The sequence below is a fragment of the Anas acuta genome, chromosome 1, assembly GCF_963932015.1.
Source record: "Anas acuta chromosome 1, bAnaAcu1.1, whole genome shotgun sequence".
In the NCBI taxonomy this organism is placed as follows: domain Eukaryota; kingdom Metazoa; phylum Chordata; class Aves; order Anseriformes; family Anatidae; genus Anas; species Anas acuta.
Genome location: NC_088979.1, coordinates 145,195,554 through 145,222,365, shown reverse-complemented (window position 1 = coordinate 145,222,365; position 26,812 = coordinate 145,195,554). Strand labels below are relative to the sequence as shown.

At 43.4% G+C, this 26,812-nt stretch overlaps 1 protein-coding gene across 2 annotated transcripts; it reads right to left on the bottom strand.

Moving 5' to 3' along the window:
• Window positions 1–374: 374 nt before the first annotated feature.
• MKRN1 (makorin ring finger protein 1) lies at window positions 375–20,804 on the bottom strand. 2 transcript variants are annotated; one of them, XM_068663191.1, is made up of 8 exons: window positions 20,552–20,804; window positions 15,293–15,421; window positions 10,803–11,044; window positions 4,522–4,808; window positions 3,822–4,036; window positions 3,036–3,146; window positions 2,451–2,574; window positions 375–2,002 (listed from the first exon to the last, which is right to left on the bottom strand). In XM_068663191.1, exons 1-8 carry the CDS (start codon window positions 20,734–20,736, stop codon window positions 1,790–1,792), a joined length of 1,506 nt encoding a protein of 501 aa, XP_068519292.1. In that variant the 5' UTR covers window positions 20,737–20,804; the 3' UTR covers window positions 375–1,789. The 2 variants fall into 2 exon arrangements, with proteins under 2 accessions (XP_068519292.1, XP_068519300.1); XM_068663199.1 differs by having other exon boundaries at window positions 2,460–2,574; window positions 20,552–20,802.
• Window positions 20,805–26,812: the final 6,008 nt, after the last annotated feature.

The window sequence follows — 26,812 nt, the reverse complement described above, 5'->3', positions numbered from 1 at the left end:
CTGTACAAATAGCATTATGACAGGAAACTATCAATAGAGTATGTACTGCAGCTGACTTGGCTCAGGACAATAGGAGTTATACCATAGTGCAGACAGTAGCCACCTCTGTTCTCGCTAAGGGCCGATCTGTTCCTCCGGCTGTTCAATGGTCTCAGCTATCCGTTCAGAACATGTTCTGTACATTACAGGCTCTTTTTTGGAGAGGTTGTAACACAGTTAAAACTTCATGTTAGCGTGACAGGATTCTTCATTACTTAAGAGTAAGTGACAAATGCCTTTGTATTACACAAACACACATGCCACCGCCACCCCTCCCCACAAATCATCAAGCTAAAATACAGAAGCTTCGAACTTAAAAGAACAGACAGACCTCATTTAATTTTGGGGGGGTTGTTTGCTTTTTTTGTGTGTTTTTTTGTTTGTTTTTTTTTATTTGGGAAAAGTGCTTCTTACAAAAGGCAGCTGCAAAACATTACATTATAGACCTCAGAACAATTTCTCATTCCAATTAAAAGTGAAAGGAGAGGCAGTCTAGGGGACAAGAGCAGCAGGAGAACAGATCACGGGGCATCCACGAGTCAATAAAAGACAGCAATAACGTAATGCAAGGTTAAAATTCCTGTACTGGAGCTTTGGTGGCAAAGTAATTTCTCAATGCAAATTACAGCCCGAAACTGCATGACTGACTTCATAAGCAGTAGCTCACATAAGCCGAGCAGCTTTGCCAGGCAACCTGCCCAGCTCAGACGCTGAAGGGCACGCATACCTCGACCCAGCTGAGAGGCACGCTGATTTCCTAGGAAAGCTCACGGCTTACGTGGTTGCACCAAGTTCTAAAGTTTAAAGAGCAATACAGCTAAAGGGGCCTCTCTGGTGTTCCTCCGACCCCACCTCGGCTAACCAGATTTCTGCTCCTGGACAACCCTACTAATACACATGAAAGAGAGCTGGTGTATTAAGGAGTTACACATGATAGTTAAGATCATTGCAATAGACTGAGCTGAGACCACTAAATCAGTTTCATGTCCAATTGGAGGCTAGACTTCATGCACCAAGAGGGGATGAAAGGTGGTCTTATTATTTTTTTTTTTTTAACTTATACAGAGTCTCCCCATCCTTGAGGTCCAACTCTACATTTATCTGTATATACACATAGAAGTTCTCCTTTCACTAAGACATTATCCTTTCATGCTAGACACAGTAAAAACCCGGAACATTCACACCTGGTTCTGGTTACACAGTAGTAATAGTAATGTGCAAGTAAACAAGAGACCAAAATCACAAATGAAGATGTGTACATGAGGGGGCTGGAACGAGCTGATGCCAGAACAGGTTTATTTGTATCTGGTCTGCAGTCAGAAATATTGATATAAGGACAGGAGAACGGCCATCAGCCAATTTACATCCCCACTGCATGGCCACTGCTCATTTTTGTATCTGGGCTCTTCAAAATGAGTGTGGAAGTCCTGTAAACACTTTAACCCTGGAACTGGGTGAGCTCTGTTGGGTACATAGATGAAGCAACAAACCTAAGCTAACTGTTTGACAGTTAAATTCATTTTTACAAAAACTAACATTTTGAAGATTTCTTGTTATTTGTTTAAACAGAGGAAAAACAACACTCCTGGGATGGGAGGGGGTGGGAAGAGACAGACCCTGGGTAAAAGTTATTACAACAGCACCTGGAATTGATAGGCCTGCCTAGGAGAAACACAGGCACTGCCACAACACCACAGGTAATAGCTACTGCCTGAAGCCAAGACAACAGTCCACACTCCACTGACAGGTGCTATAGATCCAAGTCATAATAATCTTCCAGCTCATCATGAAACAAGTCCCACTCGTCCTCGGAATCTGTTAGCTCATCATCACCTCCTGCTGCCAACAGCATGAGCAACATCTCACCAAGCTCAAAGGTCACCACCTCATCTTCATCGGTCTCAAATGGATCACCATTCTCTCGCTCCTCGATGAACTCCCAGAACCGATTCCTTCGCTGGGCCTGCAAGTGGAACACAAGCATTTCCCCAGGTGACCAGGTGGTACAAGACAAGAGTCTTCCCAGGGGCTGAACACCATCAGCCTCTGGTGTACTTTCTGACATGTAGGAAACCATGGTTCTCCTTCAGGGATATACTCACCTCCGGTAGAATCTACCCTTGCACATCCCTATTAATGCTGCCCAACATTTTACCTCAGGATGTTGGTGTTACAGGAACTTTTTTTTTTTTTTTTTTTTTTTAAGTTCACTCTTTTACACCTCGGCCTCCATCACTCCCAAACTTTAGGCCACCCCCTCCTTCAAATTCACCACTACACAGGTCTGTCAGAAAAAACAGTTTCCCTATCCTCTTCAAGACAGATTTAACGCACGCCCCTCTTGATCTGTCTCTGTATATTCAGATATATACAGAACACAAATCACCACCACCAACCCAAAAGCTACTTGCCGTTCCTACTTTGGGTCTTTGCGGCTCCTCTTGACGGCCATCAGGATATGCATGTTTGTAAAAACAGTTCCCTCCAAACGGACAGCTCCCACGGCCTTCGTCAAAATACCTGCATGGCTTGTTGCTGGAAAGGAAAATATCGCAACCCTTACTCACAGCAGACCCAACCAGACTTCAGAACTGCATTTACCTACAGTCCAAGGGGATCTCAGGTATCATTTGGAGCTGAAGATACTTTGTCAGTACAACACCTACGCAAAAAAAGGGTGTATTACACAATGCTTGTACCCAGCAGGTGTGGGTCAATGCATGCACAGGGGCACAGAGGGCTTGCACAGCACAAGCTGTACCACCTTACAGCTACACCACCGGTGCTTTGTGTGTACAAGGGAAAGACTGAGGTCAAAGTACTTAGGAACAGCTTAGTGACTGCGTAGTTGCATGCATTTGCAGGTGGGTAGGTAAGGATGGACTTCACGAGTGGGAGTGGAAAGGAGATATGAGAAGGCTTTAAATCAGCATCCTTCTCCACGTGAGCCCTTATCTCTGCGCTCTGAACTTGACAAAAGGCTGCAGTGCTCGTACCTCATTGCCTCCTTGTATTTCTGAATGAGTTTCTGCTTCTCTTCCTTCTCCTCCACCCAGTACTCACTTGGAATGACAAAGTTAGATGTGATCCGACATTCTGGGCAGGACCTGGGGAATGAACAGACTGTGCTGCAGAACTCCACATTACAGGGTGCTCTCCTACACAACAAGTCACGGCATATATCGATCTTTACAATCTATTGTACAAGTGCACTTACTACATGGGCTTTTTGGTCCATATTCTCTCACACATTAAGATAATCTAAGCTCTCTTCGAGAACTCAATAGCAATGGCAGCTGGTCTCAAAAAAACACTTCACACAGACTCCTTTTTCTTTAGCATTAAATAAATTTATTTTGTTTCAATTTCTGTATTTATTTTACTGGATTCCTTTCTTTAGAACAGCCTTTAAATGGAGAAATTGTTTGTCAACTGATTAATGCGCTAGGGCGGTAACGAATTAAGCAGCATACATTCTGAACTGGTTAATCTGTTTTCAGATTCCTGGCTGGGTGTCCAAGACAAACAGTAACCAGCGGACAACATGCTACTAAATAAATGAAAGCCGTTTTCTACCATTAAGTGACTTTTGCAAACTTAATCCACATTAACCAAATCAGAGTGTAGATGTTACCCCTTAACAATTACTTCACTTCCAAACTGAAGTTAGCATGTATTAAATGCAGTCTCTGTGCAGGGGGGAGGCCTGTTGCAAGTTGTCACAAATTACCAAGTTCTTCCATAGCAACAAATAGCACAATCGAAATGGGAAAGTGCCTCACTTTATAATCTTGCTCTCAAATTGTTTAGCACTCCTCCACTTGCGGATGCACTTCAGACAGTAAGTGTGGTTGCAGTTGGAGAGGATCCCAAAGCGGCGCTCACTAGGATTAGCTTTCTCATACACCACCTCCATGCATATCCCGCACACCATGTCTTTACTACGCTGGACGGCAAATGAAAGCTCCATGTCCTTCTCATGAGCTTCAATGCAAGACTGAAAAGGAGAGACAGAGAAAACAACTACAGAGACAGCTGGTCACCTGGTGAACTTCAAACAGGTTTTAAGCTCAGTTTCACTCTTATTTTGCATAAAGAATGGAAAATGATTAAGCTGCAAAGTCTTTATCCTCAAAAAAATAAACATTGCTTAGACAGTGGGAAACAATTCAGAGTTCAAATTTGCTTCTTCAGACATTGCTTTTAAACATCAGAAAAGCAATCTGAAAGACCATCCAGTTTTATTAGGCAAAGAACAAAGCTTTAGTATCTTCACCCAGACTGCTCTCCCAGCACAGATAAGGAAACCCAGATGCTTTTGAATATGGCTCTGACAGGAAACAGTCCAGTTTACAACAGGAATTTCTTTCACTGTCTGACCTGCATGCACTTTCAAATCAAAGGGTATTAGTAGCAAGTGATTACAAGGAGCTAGGAAGCAACAACTGAAGATTGTTTAACACCAGACAGCTGTCTGCTTACCTTTATGTGCTGGGATCTCTGGGCAGCATCAATGGGATGCAAGACCTGCAGCCCACACATATCACAAACATCCCCATGGATATATACGCAGTTTTCTCCATAACGACATTCTCCTACTGCGGCGTAGGGGCACAGTTGCTTCTTCATCTCCTCATTTTCTTCCTGCTTCTCGTATTCTTCCTCAATCACCATTCCATCCAAGGCTCCGTCCAAGGCTCCGTCCAAGGTTCCATCCAGAGTTCCATCCAGAGTTCCATCCAAGGGCAACTCAGTGCAGGAAGTAGCAGCTGGGAACAAAATTAAGGATGGTAAGCAACACGTTCAGATTTATAGCATTAGGAGTGTGTTTTAATGCAAAAAAGTCTTCGAACAACCCTGCTCAAGTTATGCAAATGGATTAATAAAAAAAGAAAGGCTTTCTTCAGTCCTAGTTTCAAACCCTCAGTATGAACCAACAGTTATTTTCCCACTCAAGAAAGCAAGACTAATTTCTGGTGCAATTTGTTCTTCTTTCAATTCAGACAAGATTAAAGCCGTAAAGGTTTCAGTGGTCAGATTCAAATCCATTTACAGGCTATGTCTACACTACAGCTGCTGAGAACTAGTGAGATTTTCAACAGCATTATGCAAACCACGGTTCAGCAGCAATTAAGTAACATGAAAAATCTCACTGCTTTGAGAATCAGTTCCACATCAGCTAACATCATTTTTCCTCCCCAACAATTACACAGCTGAAGCAACAGAGGTGTATCCAGCATAAGAAATGACAAAAATGGAACCACCACAAAAGCAGTTCCTCATGTGCAGGTTAATAAGCCACATTGTTGATCGGCATGAAGTAACTTCCATTTCTAGACTCCCAAACACCTGCATGAAGAACAGAAGGTTAGAGGGATCTGGACAGGGCTCTTAATTTTAGGTATTTGCAAAAAGACACCACCCAAGACAGATATCTAGCCTGGACTTATCAAAACATCAGTACCAGACATACAAACCTAACTTAAAGAAACCCAGTGATTTTCAAGGTACTCTCATTACATTCTAAGCTAGCCATCAATTTTGAAAAAAGAAAAAGCTAAAACACAAAATAAATTCCCTACCTTACTCTAAAGATAACTGAAATCAGTATAGCCTCTCTTTGCTATTTAGATAGGTTCTGCTTCTGCTTCAGACTTCTCCCTGTTCCTCTTGAAAACATGCTTCTGTGTCACCACAAGCCAAATAGCCTTTTGCAATCATGATAAAGTAGGATGATAAACTAAGTTACAAGACAAAAGCAGTTCAAACATGCAGGAAGATGACAGAATTATTATATCCAGAACAAATACAAAAATACAAGGAAGAACAGCAACTGGATTTTATAACAATTACTGGTTATATTAATAAGAATGAAAGTCTTATGTGCTTTTGAAAGTGGAGCTTTAAAAGCCCAAGATTTGGAGAAGGAAGCACACAAGCAGAGGTATACTTGGATTACTAAGAATAAAGGACACTTTCTCAAAAGGAATCAGAGGCTGCACGCTCCCACAGATTTACCCCATGAAGCAAAGATGCAAAATAAAATTACAGAACACCCTGACTTGGAAGAGACCCACAAGAATCATTGAGTTCAACTCCTGGCTCCACATAGGACAACCCAAAAAAAAAAAAAAAACAGACCATGCATCTGAGAGCATTATCCAAACACTTCTTGAACTCCAGCAGGCCCAGTGCTGCAACCACTGCCCTCTGGAGCCTGTCCCAGTGCCCGAGCACCCTCTGTGTGCAGAACCTTTCCCTAACCCCCAGCCTGACCCTCCCCTGTCCCAGCTCCATGCCGTTCCCTCGGGTCCTGTCACTGTCCCCAGAGAGCAGAGCTCAGCGCCTGCCCCTCCTCTTCCCTCGTGAGGGAGCTGCAGGCCGCTACGAGGCCTCCCCTCAGCCTGCTCTGCTCAGGGTTGAACAAACCAAGGGGCCTCAGCTGCTCCTCAGTCATCTTGCCCTCTGGACCCTTCACCATGTCCATTGCCTCCTTTTGGCACTCTTAACACTTTTATTGAAACTAATAAACGTCTATCAGCTTGGTAGCCTTTAGATATAGAGTAAAGAACAAGTAGGTCCTGGAGAGCTCACAGTTTAAGGGGAGAAGCAAATATCAAAGATTAGTGCAGGAAAAATTCTAGCTCTCAAAAAAAGTTTAAGTTCACTTCCTGTTGACTTTGCATAGTAGAACCATTTCTGACTTTTGAGGTCATTCATGCTGATCTGAGACAAATCTGTTTGCTAGTAACAGTCACTTAATTGCTTTTCGGAAGTGTAAGTCAACTGTTTACCTGTTCATTTTCAGCAAAATGTTCAGAACCAGAAAAAAGTCTTCATTACCTCCTCTTCTCTATGAGTTCTAGTTACTCTTCCTTGATGTTAATTCACAAGTTACCATTTACTAGGGTTTTAACCTTCTGCCCAGCTAAATGCAATATGAAAATTTGTACCCATTAATTGAAATTCCACTCCCCTCTACTGGTGTTTCAGACGTATCACCTTCTCCAAAGGTAGTAACAAAAATCTCAACTACCAGTCAGTTTCTATAGCCTCAGCTATCATTTTTGCCAGTGTTTTATTCTAGTTAATGCTATCAGATTTTCCTTTTTTTAAACTACCAAGGAAGGAGAGTTTAGTGGATATTTCTTTGAATGGGGCTGGCAAGATTTTTATTTTTATTTTTGCTTAAGGCAGTTATACATCCCTGGAAAATGTGTACTTTGAAATCAGAGGCACATTTGACATTTTTCTTAATGGAGAAAGTTTCCAGAGTCACCCGCACTCCTCTGAGGAATATCCTTGGCCAAATCTTTATGCAGGAAGGGTTTTATTCGTTTAAAAGAAAACACACTTCTTACTTCAAGTTCTTTGAAAATAAAAGCTTTGAAGTCTTACCCCAAAGCCTGACTTACAAACCCATTTATTTTTATTTTTTTTAATGCTAGGCCACAACAGGAGAGAGTGGAACTTCAAATTTCGGCAAAGTATATAAAACTTTTGCTTAAGCAACAAAAAACTACAATACTGAAGACTGAAATCATCAAGCAACATATACAGTATAGCTAGTAAACTCCAGCCAAGTCCACAATACCACCCTTGTACAAAAAATACAACCAGTTCTTGTTTAGATGTCTAGCCACTAAGACACAGCTCTGTGAATGTCAATCTTCAATAATGGCTTTAGGTACCCCTATGGGATATGACAGGGTAGGAGGTAGGAGAACATGCTGAAAGTGACATTTGTTTCCAGTCTCAGTCTTCTGTGCAGTCACAGCACTTCCCCTCAGCTAGAGCTCTATTTCAATGACATAAAAATAAAATTACTCTTTTTACTTAGTAATAAGAGGCATACTTAGTAACAATACTAATTTACGTAGTAATAATTACTTAGTAATAATACCTCAAAGCTTCCATGATTTGAAGCCCTGCATGAACATCTCTTGTATCTGCTACAGTTTTGCTCCACCTTGTTAGAGCCTGAACATAATGAAAAGAATATGGTTACTAGCTCCTATTATAATGAATGACAACACATCTAGGCAAAGAGGAAGAAAATCTCTCCCGTTCTGAAGAACTCATTAGGAGAACTCTGAAGGCATTAGATGTTACCTCATCTGTCAGTGTGAAGCTGTGCCTATAAAGTAAGTATTTGCTTTCAAGACCTTTCTTTCTCCAGCTTCAGCCCACACTATATTCAAATATTGATCTCTTAAAAGGATTATTCAGATTACTTGTTTCCCTTAATAGGGTACACAGAACAAGAGCACTCCAGTCCACTTAAACCCACTCCAAGAAGTTTAACAGTTCCTTCCATGAAAATCTTCCAGTCTTCCATTTATGAAGTAAGACATATACTTGGTTAGCATATTCTGTTAGTAGATCTTTTCAGTGAAGTTAATCTTCTCCTCACGTCCACCATTTAAAAGGGAAAAAAATATATATAGTCCTCTACAATGGAAGACAGCAAGTCTCTCTCCATGCTGCAGGAATTCTATACATAGAATCTGAATGGGAAGAGTTGGGCTAAGTGCATATTGCTTGCCTCAGAAAATAAAGGAAAATAGTATTAGACAATCAGGAGTATTAAGCTTCAAACACTAAGTCTCCTGCATATAAGCATTTCTAGACAACTCCTGAAACTCTACAATGTTGATTTTTTTTAAAAATATATTAAACCTCAGGCAATCTACGGAACAGAAACTTCCATTTTTCTAGTGAGACCACCCAAAACCACTGAACTGTGGTATTGCAGGATGAACTCATCTCCTAATCACCCCTCTCTGTGGGAATCATAAGCATGTACCTCTCAAAGCACAAGCATGTTATAGCAAACCGATGTGAAACGGAACAAAGGTGTCTTCAACCTTTTTTGATGCTTTCTGACTGAAATCTTCATGGAAGATACCTAATGAACATTCCTGAATGATCTTGACCTCAACTTCTTCTCTCTTGACTCCAGGACCACTTTCCTGAAAATCTTTTCACATAAAGGATATTCTTCAATTCAGCTTGATGCAACACACGTAAGATCCCTAGAAGCCCAGGGAAGAGGCCTGTGCTTTAATAAATCTTCAGTTAGGAAACAAGACAGTATAAGACATGTAAAGATAAATGCCTCAACTTCTAGAAATACTGAAAGAAAGTCATCCTATATAAACTAGCTTATTGCCATCAATTCACACACCTGCTTTCACACTGGGACAATTATTGCCATCCAGTACATATACATCTGGCAGCTGAGAGGGCAAACCACATTTTGGGGTGCGTTAAACACAGCACAGTCAGCTGGTCAAAAGAAGGGATTCTTTCACTGTCTTTAGCATTGGTGTGGCCTCACCTCGAATATTGTGTGCAGTTCTGGGCTTCAAAATATAAACAGGATGTTAAGGTACTTGAATGCATCCAGAGGAGTGCACCAATGCTGGTAAAAGGGCTGAAAGGCATGTCCTGTGAGGAGAAGCCGAGTACACGTGGGTTGTCCGGTCTGGAGAAAGTGACTCAGAGGCAACCTCATTGCTCTCTGCAACTCCCTGACGAGGGGAAGTGGAGAGGGAGGTGCCGGACTCTTCACGCTGGTAACTAATGAAAAGCACACAGCACTGGCGCAAAGCTGTGCCAGGGAGACTCAGACTGGGTGCTAGGAAACAGCTCTGTACTGTGAGGGTGGTTGAACACCAGAACAGGCTTCCTAGCCAGGTGGTTAATGTCCTCATGCCTGTCAGCAGTCAAGAGGTATTTGGAAAATGCCTTTAAAAAAAACACTTTAACCTATGGTTAGCCCTGAAGTGGTCAGGCAGTTGGACTTGATGTAACCCAATTCAGCGTTTCTTATATTGCCACCTTTCTGCTCTCCCTCAGTTATTCCAGAACATCTAGCAGAAGTTACAGCAGCAGAACAAATATGGAAGCGTGGTGCACCTGTACCTCAAAAACTGAGTATACAAAGAATTTTCACTACTTTCTTTGCTAGGCCATGAGGTCATCTTCAAGATAGTGCATTTAGTCACAAATCGGAGATTCATCTGCATTAGCAGAATGCCTTGTCTTAATGGTAAAAGATGAGCCACTGCTAAGAAGTATTATCTGAGCACTTTACGCCCAGAATAATTTGAAGTTATGTCATAAAGGATATGTTTAGGATTTAATCAATGATTTGATTATTCAAGGCCAAAAGTCTTTAGTTTAGACAGCCAGGTATTAGAGATTATGCTAAACATAGGCAACCTACGTCCCCTCTAAATTTAAAGTCTTTGTGCTACCTGTTTGCAAGGAAAGCATATGACAGGTACACTACAAACAGTCCAGTCCCATATGATGAGCCATATTGGGACTCATTGAGAACGAGTCCCAATCTCACTCTAGATGAGCCATCTCAGTCTCATAAAGTTAAGTCTCAGGTAACTAGAATACACAATTTTCAGCCTCTGGTCTGAACTGCCATGGGGTTCATGAAAGCAAGCATATGGTTTCAGATCATTCTGCAGGAATCTGCACCTCCACTGGAAAACCTTTACGAGTGTGCAGAGACTGTCTTTAAGCATACCTGGTTTTAGAACATCATGACAGCAGTAGTAACTGATGTGGAATGATCCTATTATTCATGCCAGAAAACTCAGGTAGAACTTCATGACAGAACAGTTGAAGTGATTCATAAAGTTGAATAGCTACACTCAACAAAACCAGAAGCATTAAAATAAATGCACTATGTAGAAACTGTTGACCCTTGGCAGAAATTTATTGTTATCCCATGATCAGCTTACCACGTCCACAGTATGGCTGCCCAGGGACAAATTCTACAGCATTCACCCAGTCTTCAACACCTACTCCTGCAGCTGCCATATCTAAATCTTCAGCTTCTAACTCAACAAGTTCTTCTTCAATGGTTTCATCAGGGAATGATGCAAGGTCTGAAGAGACTGAGGGATAAATTTTTTCATCTGGATTCACAGTAGTCACATCTTCTTCTTCTTCTTCCTGTATCAGTGGCTTGGTGTGTTCATATCTAAAAAGTTAAAACACATCATGTCAACTCATCACAAAAAAGTACTTCCAATCCCTCTGGTTGCTTTATGGACGTCAACCGATTGCGATGTAAACACCCTATAATGAAGAAAGATCTAGAAGTGGCTTGGAAGAGAATGCCACCGATGACCCTTTACACAGGCGGAAGAATTTCTGTAATGTGTCAGCACTGCCTACAGAAATCAAAGGTACTCTGGCATTTTGTAAGAAACAGAGTAGCACACACAAGTTTTACTTAACTTACATAGAATGAACTTCAATTATTTCCAAAATTGGTGATGTACCTGTTATACACATGCAGTATTATCAAATTTAGTCTTTTCAAAGCTGAATGAACTCACTAACAGCAGATACTGCTGTCTTCATCTACTCGGTGGGACGGAACAGAAAAATCTTCTTAGAGGCGCAGTGACAAAATTAGAGCCATCAGACAAGTTCAAAGTGGGAAATGACAATAAGTTATTAGAAGAAAAGGAAAAAAATTACCATGAGAGTAGTCAAACATTGAAACAAGTGCCTAGAGAGGCTACACAATCTTTGTCCTTGCAGATAATCAAAAACTTGACTGGACAACGCCCTGGGCAACATGACCTGCACTGACTTACCTTGGCATCTTGCCTCATTCAGATTTTATGAGGAATTTCAGTAATCCCTTGAAACATCTCCATCTTAATGTGGAAAACGATGCTAAGAACACTTTCATTCTTACCACCCCTGAACAACAGGGAAGCATTATTTCCCTCAAAAGTATCTTCCAGCAGCTAGTAGACTACAAAGACAGTAATTAATTCTCTCATGAAGTCTTAGATATCTGCTGACTAATTTCAAGGATGAAGGTAGAGAATTCTTGGAGATCACACAAAACCTTTAAGCAACTGTGATTCATTTCCCTTGTGTCAGATTGAAAACAACAATGCATCACAGTTCTTGCATATTAAAGAAGTGCTCCCAGCTGAATGTCAGCTCTGAAATCTCAAGGGAGCTATGAAATGAGTTTAAAACACAAGCCTCCAGACCTCTATGTCAGTGGTTTCCAAAGCAGGGTACATGCACTCCAGGTGTTATGCAAAAACAATCCACTGGAATTCAAGAACGAAGTATCAGAATTTCTCTACTGAAAAAAAAAAGAGGGAATTAAGCTTTAGCAATATTTAATATATGGATTGAGGCCAGCGTCCTTACTCAGTCCATATGTCAAAGGGTCCCGTCACACATGGTATGCAAGGTGTACTTAAGGAAGAGTAGGTGATCCATAATGCAGAGGGACTGACAGCAGCACCCTTGCTCGGTTACTTTTAATGTATTGTAACACTGCAGTTTATACCTGCCCCATTAAATAGCGTCACAGATTATATTATCAACTTTTAACTCAACTCACCCTCACAAAACAAACAAGAAGTTTAAAAAGATTCCTGCGAAGTAACTGTGGATTGAAGATAACACAGAATGTGAACACAAAACAAGATGTCAGAGCTGACACTTCCACTTACTATGAGTTCTTCCTCAACCACGGTACAAGATTAAAAACAGTGATGACCTAATCAGATCTGACAAAAACTTGTGAAAAAAAATTGAAATTACCAAGAGGACTGTTTGAAACACACATTTGTAATACAGATCCACTATTGTTCATAACAAGCCTTGCACCAACTGCACATTAGGCCTTCAGGTACTAGCTAACAATAGTATGAAGCCATCACTGTTAACAAGACATTTAAAAGCTAAGCATTCTGAACATTAAGACCAACTTTTATAATTTTTTCCAGAGATGTTTCAAATCATGTGATAATCAAAGGTTTTACAAAAAAAAAAAAGCAACAAATGTCGAGAAGTGTCTTTGAGGTTTCTTAAATAGTAACAGAAAGACAAAAAGCCACATACAAATCAGAACACTTGTTCTTCCTGATATGGTAAAAACGGCTGAAATAATGCATGGAAAACAGAACAGCAACAAATGAAAGCCTTCCTGTCAGTAAATACTGTTGGGAGACACAGAACACTGCTGAAGATTCAAAGAAACAAGTCCTAGAACAAATCACACAGTGTGGGAGGTTTACAATAGAGGCAGATGAAAGTACTTGTTAGTAACACATCTCAGCTTATGGTATTCAACAGATTCTGTTTCAACAAGGAAATACGTGAACTGCTTTTTTGTGAGCCACTAAAGGAGAGATGTACTGGAGAAGATATATCCTCAACAGTAAATGACTTCTTTAATAAAAACAATGTTTTATGGGGAAAAACTGCACAAATGTAACCATTGAAGGAACAGCTGAATTGACTAGAATAAATAAAGCGTTCCAGGGTAAGATTACAAAAAGCTCCACACGCAAAATTCATTCATTGCATCACTCCCAGGCAAGATATTGTAGCAAAAGAGTCGGAGCCAGAAGTGCACAAAATGCTACAGGATGTTGTCGATACAGTTAACTTTACAAAAATGCAGCCTTGAAAACATCCAAATCTTTCCAATATTTTGTAATGAAAAGGAAAGTTACAATGAAAACCTTTTGTACCACACTGAGGTTTATTGGTTATCTCACAGCAAAGTGCTTAAAGGAGCTGTCACATATGAGTCACACATTTTTCTTTCATAAGACCAGAAGTGCTGCAGATCTACTGAACTCTTCGGTGATGAGAAGTGGCTGTGACTAGTATGCTACCTAACAGATATTTTCAAAACACAAACACAAATACTTAATCTGTCCGTTCAAGGTAGGAGTGACATTTTCAGAATGAGAAATTAACTGCTTTTTGAAAGAAGCTAGTGCTATGGAGATGACATATTGAAAACGGCTGTTTGGAAACACTTCCATTATTGTATGATTTTGTTGCCAAAAAACAATGAAAGCATGTTACCCATGGAAACACTCATATTTGTACATTTTAAAAACTTCTAAGCGTGTTAGAAGATTGTTTATAAATCTTCTAAATAGAGTTTCAGTGTGCCTTACACTCATTTGATTAGTTTGCAAGAGAAATTAATATCAGAAGTCAGAAATTTACTAGCCAAATTTCAACAAAACCTTTACATATTTGGTGGACAGGAATGAAAAATGAGCATCACGATTTAGTAAATACAGCCAACAACTAAATTCTTTTTGAATCTGCATATCTTTGCAAGCAATCTTTTTTGGTTTTAACAGCCATTAAGGCCAAGTACTGACATAAACTGAGCTTACAACCAGACCTTCAAAACACTGCATAAAAATGTTAAACTGATTTTAAAAAATAATGAAGCATATTGAACCACACTGCTCTCAGTAAAAAAAAAATACAATATTCTTAGTGAAAGCAAAGGTTTTGCATATAATTGAAAATCTTTGTGCAATTTTTAGTGTACATAATCTATTATGTACACATAATAGTGTACATAATTATGTACATAGTGTACATAATCTACATTCATTAGAGTTATGCGCTCCAGAGTCTTTCACTGGTGGCATACATGATCAAAGAAGTTGAGACCACCAATCTACATGACCATGAAAGCAGCATTGGCAGATGCACAGAAGGCTAGAAGTTTATCTTCCTTATACATAGTTTTTTTCATGTTTAACACACTGCTACTAACTGTGAGCTACCAGGTATGAATTTAATCATGCGTAAGAGCTGCAACAAGATAATGTTACAACTCCTGGTAAGTTTCAGTACAGTGAATTTAAGATGAAGTAAAAAAAAACAAAAAAATCCCCAAGCCTTTATGAAGCTTTGCTACACTAGGAAAGCATTAGTTTCCTTTGTTCACACATTTTTGTTTCTCTTCTTCAAAAGCATAGGTTAAGTTATATGTTTTCATACCACAGGGTCAATTTGCACAGGTAGCCATTTAAAAACCTAGACTACTATACTCCAGTTACTTCTTCAGATGTGACAGTTTGTCTGAACAGCAATTCCTGAAGAGAGAATAAGAAAAAATACATTCATACCTGTTCAGGCTTCATCATCTACCAAATGTTACTCATTCATCAGTTCAGCCAGTTTGAATGTAGTCTCAGATTTCAACTCATCCCCTCTTATCATTATGAAACGAAATCACAACCTGACAACCACTGCTTTTATTGAAACCAGTTCTCTCCTTGTCTCACTTTTACTTATTTTCAAACCAAAGCAAACACTATAGTATTTAAAATATTTTAAAATATATGTATTTTTTCTTCCCACGAGTAGACTCAGGGACTTGGAATGAAATTATTCCCCTACAGCACAGTCTGTGGCATTTCTTTACCTGCAATGATCTCCGTAAGCACAGCATCCTCGCTGATAATACCTGCACACCATGGCAGACTGACTAGTGGACAGGTCATGGGAGTAGCGACAGTTGTCTCCTTCCTTGCAAACTCCATGCATGAAATACCTGTAAGACAGAAGATTACTGCGAATTAAGAACAAACACTGAATCTGTAAACACAGTACTTGGATGATGAGTTATTTTATAAATCAAGGTGTGCTGAATTAAGAACATCACTAATGACTCATGGGACTATGTCCCAGTATAAACACACAAATAAGTAAGTCTGAAAAAAGATGAAGCCTTAGCAATTCCAATGAACTGCACTGCATTTATAGGGGCTTATGCTTAAAGCAGCCTTAAAAAAAAAAGGTAAAGTAAACCTTATCCTGGGCTGGGGACAAAGTTTTAGCAGTAGCTCCTGTGTTCTGACACAAGCAAAAACCTTAGACAAGCCTACCACTGAATCCAACATCAAAACCAGCCATATCCTAAAAGTTTCCTTTAAAAGGAAAGTCTATTGTTAATTTGTAAATATTTGAGCCAGGAGTAATTTCCTAAGAATGCAATACATGTTGTTAAATGATAGTTATATTTGATTAAACACACACATCAGTTTTGCCATAGAAGCCAGATAATCAGTAGAAGCACTCTGCTTCAATACTGTGCTGCCTGTCCCAAACTGGACAGTTCACTAGATTTTAGCATTTCAAATAAGGCAAGTTCAGTCAAATACTCTCAAATTCAGCTGCTCAAGAAAACTGAACAGTGTTTTTCCATTTGGTTTAAGTTTTAACCCAGAAAACACAAGCTTCTTTAAATTTGAGGCCTTGTAACTACTGAAGCTATGTACACTCAAGAGAGCCACAAACAAAAATGCAACTTAAAGTACATCTTACCCAATCAACACAGAAGTATTAATCACCACCACCACCCCCAAAAAACCTACGTAAGAACTGCTTACTAATAGTTCAGCTTACAAAAGGCACTGGCCCTCAGATACGAAGCAAGCTGCAAACTTGTTGAAAACATTTAGTAAACACGGAAAATTGTTCAGGTTTAGGTCTCATACAAATCCTTCGCTTGTCTACAAACCACTCGAGTGAGGATTCAGACTTGGAAGGGTACAATCTGCTTCCATCTTGCTGCTGAAGGCTGCAGGCCTCCCCTCCTGCTACACACTACTGGCACCTCTCTGCATTGGCACTACCCCTGCTCAGCAGCAGCACCAGGTCCTGTGAGGCAGGGGAGGAGATCACAGGATCACTTTTCACAGCACATGCTAAGACCGGGAGGGCTCTTCACAAAACAGCACGTTCAAGTCGATACCTGTACACGTACAGGGTTATTGAACCGCGTGAGCTTCTGCATGGGTACTTAGACTACTGCATTGTTAGGATGCCAGATAAATCAAAGGCAACACTTGGCCAAACGACACAAGCCAAGCTCTATCTGTAGCCCAATACCAGGGAAATATTTGAACATGAAGCAAGTCTTAAGAGGGCTGACAGAGGGTATGCAAAACCAGTGGTTTACTCAAGGTACTAAGAAGAGAAAAGCTACTGTGGTTTTATAAGCCACCAGCTGACGCTAGCCATCAGGCTGAAATTCACACCTCAGAAATGCCACCTGGCTGTGTGCTGCAGCTACACAGCCAACCAGAGAAGAAACACAATCCTAGGGAGAAATAAATAATAAAAAGGCCAGATGACACTGCAGGATATTCTCCCCAGAGCAGGGAGTAGGTTCGTCAGGTTTGCCAGGTGGCTGCACCAACAGCTCTGCCAGCACACACCAGGAACAGGGCACTGAAACAGCACAAACCACATGCCCCACAAAGACAAGTAAGAACCCTCCACCCAAAAAACACACACAAACACACCGACACAACCCGCTCACCTGCCGGCAGACAAACCCACCTCAGAGCCAAGAACCCAGCACGTCAAGCTGATGGAACCAGAGCACAACTGGAACCCATGGCTGCTTTAAGGAGCGGGACCCACACCAGCAGGGGCAGGAGTAATTCGGGGGGTTTCCAGATGTCAGTCACTAGCTCTTTAAGGGTGCTGTCTCCACCCGCGGCTCATTTCAACACAGCATTGCTTCCCCCACGTGCCGGGGCAGGCAGCTCCCCGGCCGCCTGCTGACTCAGCACGGAGCTGCCTCAGCTCTCACCCGACATCCCTCGGCAGCTCCCGCGGTTATTCTTAGCGCGGATCAGGTCGCCGCTCAGACCTACCTCAGCCAACTGCTAGGGCTGAGAGAGGCAACTAGGAGAAAGGCCACGGCTGAAGGGAGAACTCCCCAGGAGCACTTGATCAGAGCACTGCCCTACAGGCACTAAGCCAGGCTCTGCCACTGTCAGACAGAGGAGACACAGGCCCAGTCCCCTGCCTCCCTTCCCAGCTGGTGTTGGGCAGTTAGGGATACCCAAGTTTTAATGACCTGGATTTCAGCGATGCCTAAAAATATAATAATCCACTACAGATTCTTTCCCCTGCTGTTAGGAAGTGATTGCTTCGATCACTTGCCATTTGCTGGAGCAAAAACATGCTTAATGGCTTTTATTAAAAAGACACCGCTATTTGTAACACGGGTAACTGCAGCCTGAAATCCTAAGAGCTACCAGCTTCTTTCCGACAGCTTGCTTAATATACATTAGGCGTTTTCACACGTGTAATCCTCTTAGCGAAGCCACTCTGCAACATTTTCTCTCCACAGCTTGAGGCTTGCAATGGGTTTGCTTGTTCAAGGCGTGGCTTGTCCTTTGCCTCAGGTCCACCTCATTCTGCTCCCAGGTAACCCCGTTTTGTTCCTAAGCTACGGGGTTTGCCGAACGGGAAGGCCACACCTGGCAGCACGCTGAGCCTCCCCCACAGAGATACCACCCTTGCTGGCAGATGGGAGCCTCGGAGGGACACGAGCACGGCTGCTCCGGCTTCCTCAGGAGGCCTGGGCGGGTTGCGAGCCCCTGGGGAGCGAGGTGCTGGGGGAGAGGCCAGGCACGCGGCTCCAGCGTGGCACGCAGGCACCCAGCCACCAGTGCCTGATGAAATTCGGCAGGAGCCAGCAGCCTTACGAAACAGGGGAAAAGTAGGCCTCGGCAGTATTGATCTGCTTGTCCCTTCCTCGCTGTAACCTTCAGCAGGCAGCTAGCAGGGTGTCCGGAAGAGAGCAGCTAAGAAGGGGCAATGGAGCAAGCATTTCAGAGGCCTGTGTGCCACACCTTATCGCTCGTGTTGCACCACGTTAAGCAGGCACACGTCAGTGAGTCAGGTTCTTCGTGCTGAGAGGCAAGTAAATACCTGGTCCAGGCGCTAAGGAAGAGCAGCAAAGCTACACACAGGCAGGCAGCTCCCAAAACACAGCGATTTGGCTGCTAGAGGGTTTTACTTACGGTCAGTTACTGAACACACAAGTAAAACACAATCAATTTACATCAACTCGATGAGCTGATTATTTCTTAAGTATTGCTGCACAAAATCTGAAAAACCCAAATATCTGAAACTATCAGCATCAAGTCCTGGGTTTAAACGTTGGCTATCCCCCTGCTCAGTAAAGTTACACATCCACCTAAAACTGGAGGGGCAGAGACACTTGGTAAGGGCTACCATTCCTTTTCTTATTTCAAACATACCAGTAACAAAAGGATCAAATATGAAATTGAGTTATATTTCATAACTACTTGTTCCCCTACATCTTAGTCCAAATTAAAGGATTTTTTCCCCGCAGCACAAAAGCCTTGAAAACCGCTGAGCCATAGCGATGTAACAAAATTATTTCTCATGACCTATTAAGAAACAGGATGAATCCATCATTTTTCATCCAGAGGTCTAAACCTCAGCTGCAGAAGGGCACTATTCACAGAACTACAAGTCTCGGGGACATCAAAGTCCTTCCTCTTAGTCATCGTGTCTCCCGCTCCAAGATGGCAGTCGTCCATCCCAAGGACACCACCCTGACGTAACAAGAGCAATTAAGCAACTAATTTAACACATCAAGTCTCCAAAGCAGCAGCAAAAGCTTCCCCTGGCAATTCTGAAACTCTCACTTCTGAGAAAACAGGATTCCTCCATCAGCCACAAAATGCAGAGTATTTGTGCTGAAGAGAGCCCCATTTCTCAGAAGTTTTTTAGGCAGCATCTGCTGCCACTCCTATAGCAATTCTGATAAATAATGCCTACAAACACATGGAACTCTGCAGTGTTACTCAAACCAGAAGCTGCTCTAGATGCTATACTGAAAAAACTATTTTGAAATGCTTTTGGATCCCTTCATCCTGCAGTTAAAACCTCTGGGTCATTCATAAAGGTAGAATAAGGTTTAATAATGAGAAGTACGTTCTCTTGGTAAGAATTTGATTTCCCTGAGTTAGGTTTCAATAGGGTGTAGTCCTTGTTGGCTTATCACACAGCCCCAGAAGATGGAGTTGAATTGTTAATTTCATTTTAAAGCCCGAGGAAAGCTCTCTGGCCTACAATTCCAAGGGCCCACTAAAAACAAACAAACAAAGAAATGAACAAGCAAGCAACGGCAGGGCTAAGAGGATTAGTCAAGAGGAATGCAGGGGCTCATTAGGCCCGAAAGCCGAGATCTCACTCTTGTTTAAGCTCTCGTTAAAGCAGGTAAATCATTACAAAGGCCCAGCTTTAACTTCCCACTAGGCCTGGGCGTTGGGAAAGAAACGCATTTGTTCGGTTGCCGCTGCGGCCCCAAAGCAACCCGTTTGCTCCTGCAGCACGGCAGTCGCCGCCTTCTAGCTGATTCATTGTTAGCCGAGCAAACACACGTGCACACCGCGCAGCCCGGCCTCGCGGAGCCGCTCGGCCTGCGGCACAAAGGGCTGGGGGAGCAGCCGGGGCCCGGCGAGGAGCGCGGACGGGATGCGGATTTTTTTTAATTTTGTATATTTTTCGGAAGCAGCTCGGATTACATTCACCCGCTAAACTCGACGCGGAGGGGTTTTATGTGGGAATAAGCGGCGGGGCTGCCCGCTGGTGCCGCACACAAGGCGCCTCTCCGCAGTGCCGCAGCGGCGCCATGCCGGGGCGGGGGGGGGGGGGAAGGAGGGGGGGGGGCCCGGTGCCCCCGCACTGCGGGCGGCCGCCTCCTCCCCCCCCTCCCCCAACACCGCGGGGTCACCGGTAACCGGGATGGAGGGGAGGGGAGCGGGGGGGGGCGCTGCGGCGGCGCGGCGGGGGAGGCAGCGATGAGGGGAGGGGAGAGGAGGGGTAATGGCGGCCGCGCGGCGCCTACCTGCAGGTGACCTGCTTGGTCCAGCCGCCTCCCGGCCCCAGGGCGAGCGGCGGCGGCACGGCGGCGGGGCCGAACAGCGTGCCCGCCTCCTCCGCGGCTGCCGCAGCGGCGGCGGCGCTCGGCCCCAACGCTGCCGCTGCCGCCGCGGCGCCCGCCGCCGTGCCCAGCGCCACCGCCTCGGCCATTACTGTTTATCCCCTCACGGCCGCAGCCCGGAACTTCCGGCAGCGCGGCCTGACGGGCGGCGGCGGCGGCGGCGGCGGGGCGGGAGGGGCGGGGCGAGGCGAGGACACGCCCACTCCGCCCTCCCTGCGGCCCGCTGATTGGTCGGGTTTAGGCGGGAACGCCCCCGCCCCACCCCCCCGCCTCGCCCGCCTTCCCGCTGCGCAGCGCGGACGTTAGCAACGGCCGCGCAGGGCCGTTAAGCGCGGCCCCGCGGCGGGAAGCGGGCGGGCGCGCGCGCGGCCTTTGTTGGGAGGGCGGCGGCACAAGATGGCCGGCCTGAGGCGGGGGGAAGGGGAAGGGGGGGGGAGCGGGGAGCCGTGCCCTCGGGTGGCCCCGCCTGGGAGAACGGAGCTCGGGAGTTGTGGCTGAAATAAGCCAAGCACACACACACAGACACACAGCGGTGGGGTTAACCTGGGGGTACACACCGGGAGTTAAAAAAAAATGACCAAAAAAATAAAATTTTTGGGCTCCGCGGTCTGGGCTGAGAGCAGCCGTGCAGTAAGCTGTGCTGCGGCACTGCAGCAAGCCCTCACAGCAAGGAAAAAAATGTGTTTTTTCCCTCACACAGCACCCATTCCAGCCCCGCACAGCCCTGCTTTCCTTCCCCCAGCTCAGCCCATAGGCACCCACAGGGACCTGGAGGCCCACAGGCACCAGGGTGTGAGCGCTTTTCCCCGCACTCACAGGGGTTTGAGGGACAAGAACCCTGTCAGCACACTGGGGATGCATCTCATGGCATCCTTGAGGGGCTGGCAGTGAATAATCTTCATCCTGTCCAGCCCCTGAGTCATCCAGATTTAGTCATTGCCTGTTTCAGATCCGGGTGTTGGGAAATCGCAGGTACATGTGTGGTAGGGTGTCGGTGACCTGCTGCAGGCGGCAGGAACCGTGCCATTTCTATAGCCCCTTCCCATATCCCTAGAAGATTCCTTTTTTTTTTTTTTTTTTTCTTTCTCTGATGTATTTTCTCCTGCATTGTCACTCCTGCTGGCAAAAACTGACCGATATCTTTTACAACTCACAGAAGTTTTCAACTCAAAAGACCCTCAATCTTCCAGTGTTGCCCCCGAGTAATATATTTCAGCAATGCATACAAGTAAACTCAGTTTTCTTACCCCAGATTTATATATACAATTCACGTCTTTATATGCAATCATTTTATAAATTATAATGTGGTCCAAACTTCACATTCTATTTTTTATAATTGTCATTATTATGGTGAACGTTGTGGCGTGCCTTCCAACTTTCTCATCCTCCATTACTCCCTGGATATCGTCCCTTTTTATCCAAGTCAAAGTTGAAAAAAAACACTCCAAGAGTAAGAAATCTATGTCACTGAACAGACATGAAGTAAATAGTTGAGTTGTGGGGGAAAAAAAGAAAAATAAAAGTATTACTTTGCATTAAATAATAGTCTAAGTTCTCCTTCTGTGAGTTGCAATGTTCTTTCTCTGTCTTGTCTGTAGTCATTCACTGACTACATGTTTATCAAGCTCTGCCTCGAGGCTAATCAGAACTTCACTGGTTATAACAGAGATGTCAGCTGACATCAGATTAAGACCTTGATCCAGGTTGTCCATGCCACATTTACAGCTGGGACCAGCAGCTGACTCTCTCCTGAGATGAGCGGCACAGTGATCGATGCCAGACAGTGAGCTCGGTTCCACAAAGCCCCGTTATGAGAAAGCCAGGAGGTTCAGTGGAACACTGAGCTGTGCGAGAACCAGGAAGACCTTTTGAAGGAGTCTGTTTAATACTGAGAAACTGATCTGCACATGATTCCATCACAGTACAGCTTTCATACAATGCTACACTGAAACGCAACTTCAAAAACCACACAGCATTTGTGTATGTTCAATATTATGTTAGAAGGATCTGGAGAAAACAAAAACAAAAACAAACAAACAAAAAACTTCCTATTAGAAATTAATCAAATACTCTATCACCTAAGCCATTAAGATAATCTGGAAAGTCATTTCAGAACCGTTAGAATGATCATAAAAAGCTGCTGATAAAAGTGCAAGAATGTAAGCCTTCAAAGACAAATTAAATCACAGACGAGCAACTTCTTTGGGCCTTCATGTTGGTTAGATTGGTTTCTTACAGAGCAGTCCTGGCATGATGTCCAGTTCCAGACACTATTATTTACACAAAGATAAAATAAACAGTTAAAAAATGTTACATATGATTCTGCATGTTCCTAGGACATCTTTTGTATACTTAATATTTAGAAGAAAGCTTAAGCATGTACGGCGACATACCAGGATGTAAATACCAGCTTGCAGAACCTCTGCAGGTTAATAGACTATTATAAATCAGGTACAAGGTAAAGGAAGTGTCCCAAGGCGGACATGCCAGTGTGACAAAACTAAAGCAAAGCTTGTTATTTCCCTAATTTCTTCAGCAGTGAAACCCTTGAGAGAAAAAGGGTTTCAGAGGAGCTGGTAACTCGGTACAGATCAGTCACAGATGAAAATGCAAGGGTGGCCTGGGAGCGGCTGTGGCCTGAGGGCCCGGCTCCCAGCAGGCTGTAAGAATTTGTCATGGCGATTTCTTTATTCCCAGCTGCTCCCAGTTCACCCAGCAACCAGTTTAATATTAACTTCTGCTTCCAAGGCTCCAAGGGGGAAGTACTAACAGGAAACTCTCCGGCTTGCTGCAGGCGAGAAGTACTAAATGTCACCAAACGCAGCAAGCAGAGGGGCAAGTTTTCCCCACAGTTTCTTGCAAAAGCTCTCTCCAGCAGTTCTCTGGGGCTTTCTTCCCTTCTCCCAACCAAATGCACACCATGGTCCTAACTGCTGCCCTGTTCCCTTGTCGCGTTAAAGGGGTGTAGCTGATTAACCGTTACGGGCCCGGTTGGATTCAGAGTACTGAACCAGTCGGACATTCACCAAAACTGGGGGTCCGCTCAGACATTCACCAAAAACGTATTAACCACCTGGGGGTCCGTTCAGACATTCACCAACAATGCATTAACCGTCTGGGGGTCTGGTTAGATTCAGAACACTGAACTATCACGGATAACCACCCTCACCCTAGTTGCATTAATGAGAGCTATCACAATGCAATCAAGTATGGTTTATTACAGCAACAGATAATCAGGTTCTTTTGGATTGCCGGTGATAGTGACTATCTGCAAAAGCAAGCTAGTATGCATGAAATACACAGGTGTTACAGGTGTTCTAGGTGTGTGTTCTAGGTGTGTGTTCTAGGTGTGTGTTCTAGGTTTGTGTTCTAGGTGTGTTCTAGGTGTGTGTTCTAGGTGTGTGTTCTAGGTGTGTGTTCTAGGTGTGTGTTCTAGGTGTGTGTTCTAGGTGTGTTCTAGGTGTGTTCTAGGTGTGTGTTCTAGGTGTGTGTTCTAGGTGTGTGTTCTAGGTGTGTTCTAGGTGTGTGTTCTAGGTGTGTTCTAGGTGTGTGTTCTAGGTGTGTGTTCTAGGTGTGTTCTAGGTGTGTGTTCTAGGTGTGTTCTAGGTGTGTGTTCTAGGTGTGTGTTCTAGGTGTGTTCTAGGTGTGTGTTCTAGGTGTGTGTTCTAGGTGTGTGTTCTAGGTGTGTTCTAGGTGTGTGTTCTAGGTGTGTGTTCTAGGTGTGTTCTAGGTGTGTGTTCTAGGTGTGTTCTAGGTGTGTGTTCTAGGTGTGTGTTCTAGGTATGTTCTAGGTGTGTTCTAGGTGTGTGTTCTAGGTGTGTGTTCTAGGTGTTCTAGGTGTTCTAGGTGTTACAGGTGCGCAGCCTAGAAATAAACGCGTTAAAAGGATCAAAGACTCTATAGAGATTTATAAGCAAATATTCAGATCTCACCCAAAGGCGTCCCAATAGGGGGGGAAGAGAGGCTCAGCCCGTCGACTGATCCCAGGAGTCAGGAGGTCCTAAGGATGTTGTATGTCCTTGGGATGGTATCTCCCCTGACGATGGTATCTTCCCTAACATCCCCTCTCTCTCGGGCCAATTTATATTATTTTCTATCTTTTAGGTGGAGCTTGAGTGGCTCTAGTCAAGCATATCTTAGTTATGATTGGTGTAAAGTTTTCCCGTCTCCGTTTAAAGTAATAGGCTCCGAGAAATTCAGAGCGCATGCTCAGTGAGGGGTGGTCGCACCTTGGAGGCGGGTAGCTTTTGGGATGGAGGTGTGTTTTGGTATTATAATGATATTATAATGAGCAAAAAGTACACTAGGGTACAGCATTTGTCAAAACATGACAGGTCTTTGGCTTAGGGTGGCAAAAAGTGCAGCTTTGTGCACAAGAACAATCGAGGCCCCACCTGATTACAGAGCCTAGCCGTGGTGTCTCCACTCCACTCTACGCTCCGTGGTGTTCCTTAGAGCTAGCACACCAAGTTTCCCCAGCGTGATAGCATCTAAGGTTGGGAGCCTAGGGAATGCTCAGATAATGCAGTTATGCCCTACCCTGAAAGCCTCTTCAATGCTGTACCTTTTCCTTAAAAGTGTGAATGTTAGTTTTATTTTCCTAGTTACTTCAGGCATTTACACCACATCCCTAAACCACCATCAGCCATGTAACCCATTTCAGAAATGTCCCGGGAAGAGCATGGTCAGCCTACTTCTTGGAGGCCCGCAGATATCAAACTGGCCCATTCTTTTCCTGGTTTAGCAAGACTCAATTGCTTTTATAATGAAGTAAAAGATGAAGTTAGCCCTCAATAATTTTCTGTATATACTCTTATTTTTGCAGTAGTAAATCCAAAAGACCAATGCAAAAACTGGGATGTGCACAAGATTGCAAGAAGCTGCATGAGTGCCCCAGTTTTGTCTCAGAGACCTGCAGGCAGGTTCAAAGTGGAAAGCTGAGGTAGAAATCCAGCAAGCTGAGGGGCTGATTTCCCCCTTGGTTTGAAGAGAAAAATGGTAAATAAAGCAACACACTGTTACCCTGTCTGTGATACCACAGACTGAACTGGGTGCCCGTGGTGTAAGATCATCTTAAGATGAACTTGATCTTTATGAGAGAGATGGAAAATCAGAAATCAGCTTGATTATGAGGTCATCTTGTCTGGTAACACGCCAAAAATGTGATAATCCAGATATGTTTCTACAGAACTGCAGTGCTTCCAAATATATCTAATTGAAATTAAAACAATGTCATTATGATTTGAATATATTTTTCAAAAATCTAATATTATCTACAGATTTGGTTTTCAATACATCTGGCTACTCATCCTCCCATCTTCTCAGGAAGAAGATACCGATCACAAAATCTTCAGCATCCATTTATTGTACCTGAGGATGCAACCTGTCATTCCTGCAATTAAATTCCCTGCAGACCCTTTAGTAGAAGTCGAAGGTGGATTGTCTTTGTAACTTAGCAATCTTTGCTTGAAGTCTCCTTTAATGTGTTTATTTTTGTAGAAACTAAAAAGACATTCCTTACTGCTGAGTTAAACAAAAGTTGCAGAAAACTTCTTTAGGAAGGGACAAGCGTAAGATATGAAGACTGCTTCAAAAACTGATGTTTTACAATTTCCTAATCACTATAGTGCAGTAAAATCAGTTCCCTGACACTGATTACTTCAACATAAAAGCAGTGCACTGATAATTACTTTTGCTAGTTTTATGTTATGCATAGAGGTTGCATAGAATCTTGTCTGTCTTTTAGCCTGTAAACCAACGCCTTCCTGAATAGCCATTTAACTCTGAAATGTGATACTTTCTACAGAATACAAAATCTAAACATGGATATCACTGCACCAGATCTCCAAGTGTCCTTTTAAGTATGGCTTTTTATGAGGGGACAGAGATTTACTAATTTCAAAGTCCTGTTCAAAGCCACTCTAAACCTGTTAGAATAGGATGTCTTTGCAGGAAGAGGCTACCACAGTTTTCCCCTGTGAATTCAGTTTGTGTTCAGTGTTTCTCTTTAGCCAGGCATCTGCATCATAAGAAGAGTCACCAGAATTAGACCTACAGCATTCCTTGCCGGGGAAGAGCTGGATAGGGCTCTCACCCCGAGAAGAAAGAGCTTCACAACTGCATTTGGCCAAGTTGTAGGGGGAGCATGAATGCAATGGCTGTGCT

Bases quoted from the DNA above. Each gene is read 5' to 3' on its own strand.
- MKRN1 (XM_068663191.1), bottom strand. From the start codon at position 20,736: ATGGCCGAGGCGGTGGCGCTGGGCACGGCGGCGGGCGCCGCGGCGGCA. The intron at 4,037-4,521 runs GTAAGCAGACAG...TCTCCTTTTCAG, and splicing joins AGAGATCCCAGCACATAAAG to TCTTGCATTGAAGCTCATGA. The intron at 2,575-3,035 runs GTACGAGCACTG...TTTCCTTTCCAG, and splicing joins AAATACAAGGAGGCAATGAG to CAACAAGCCATGCAGGTATT.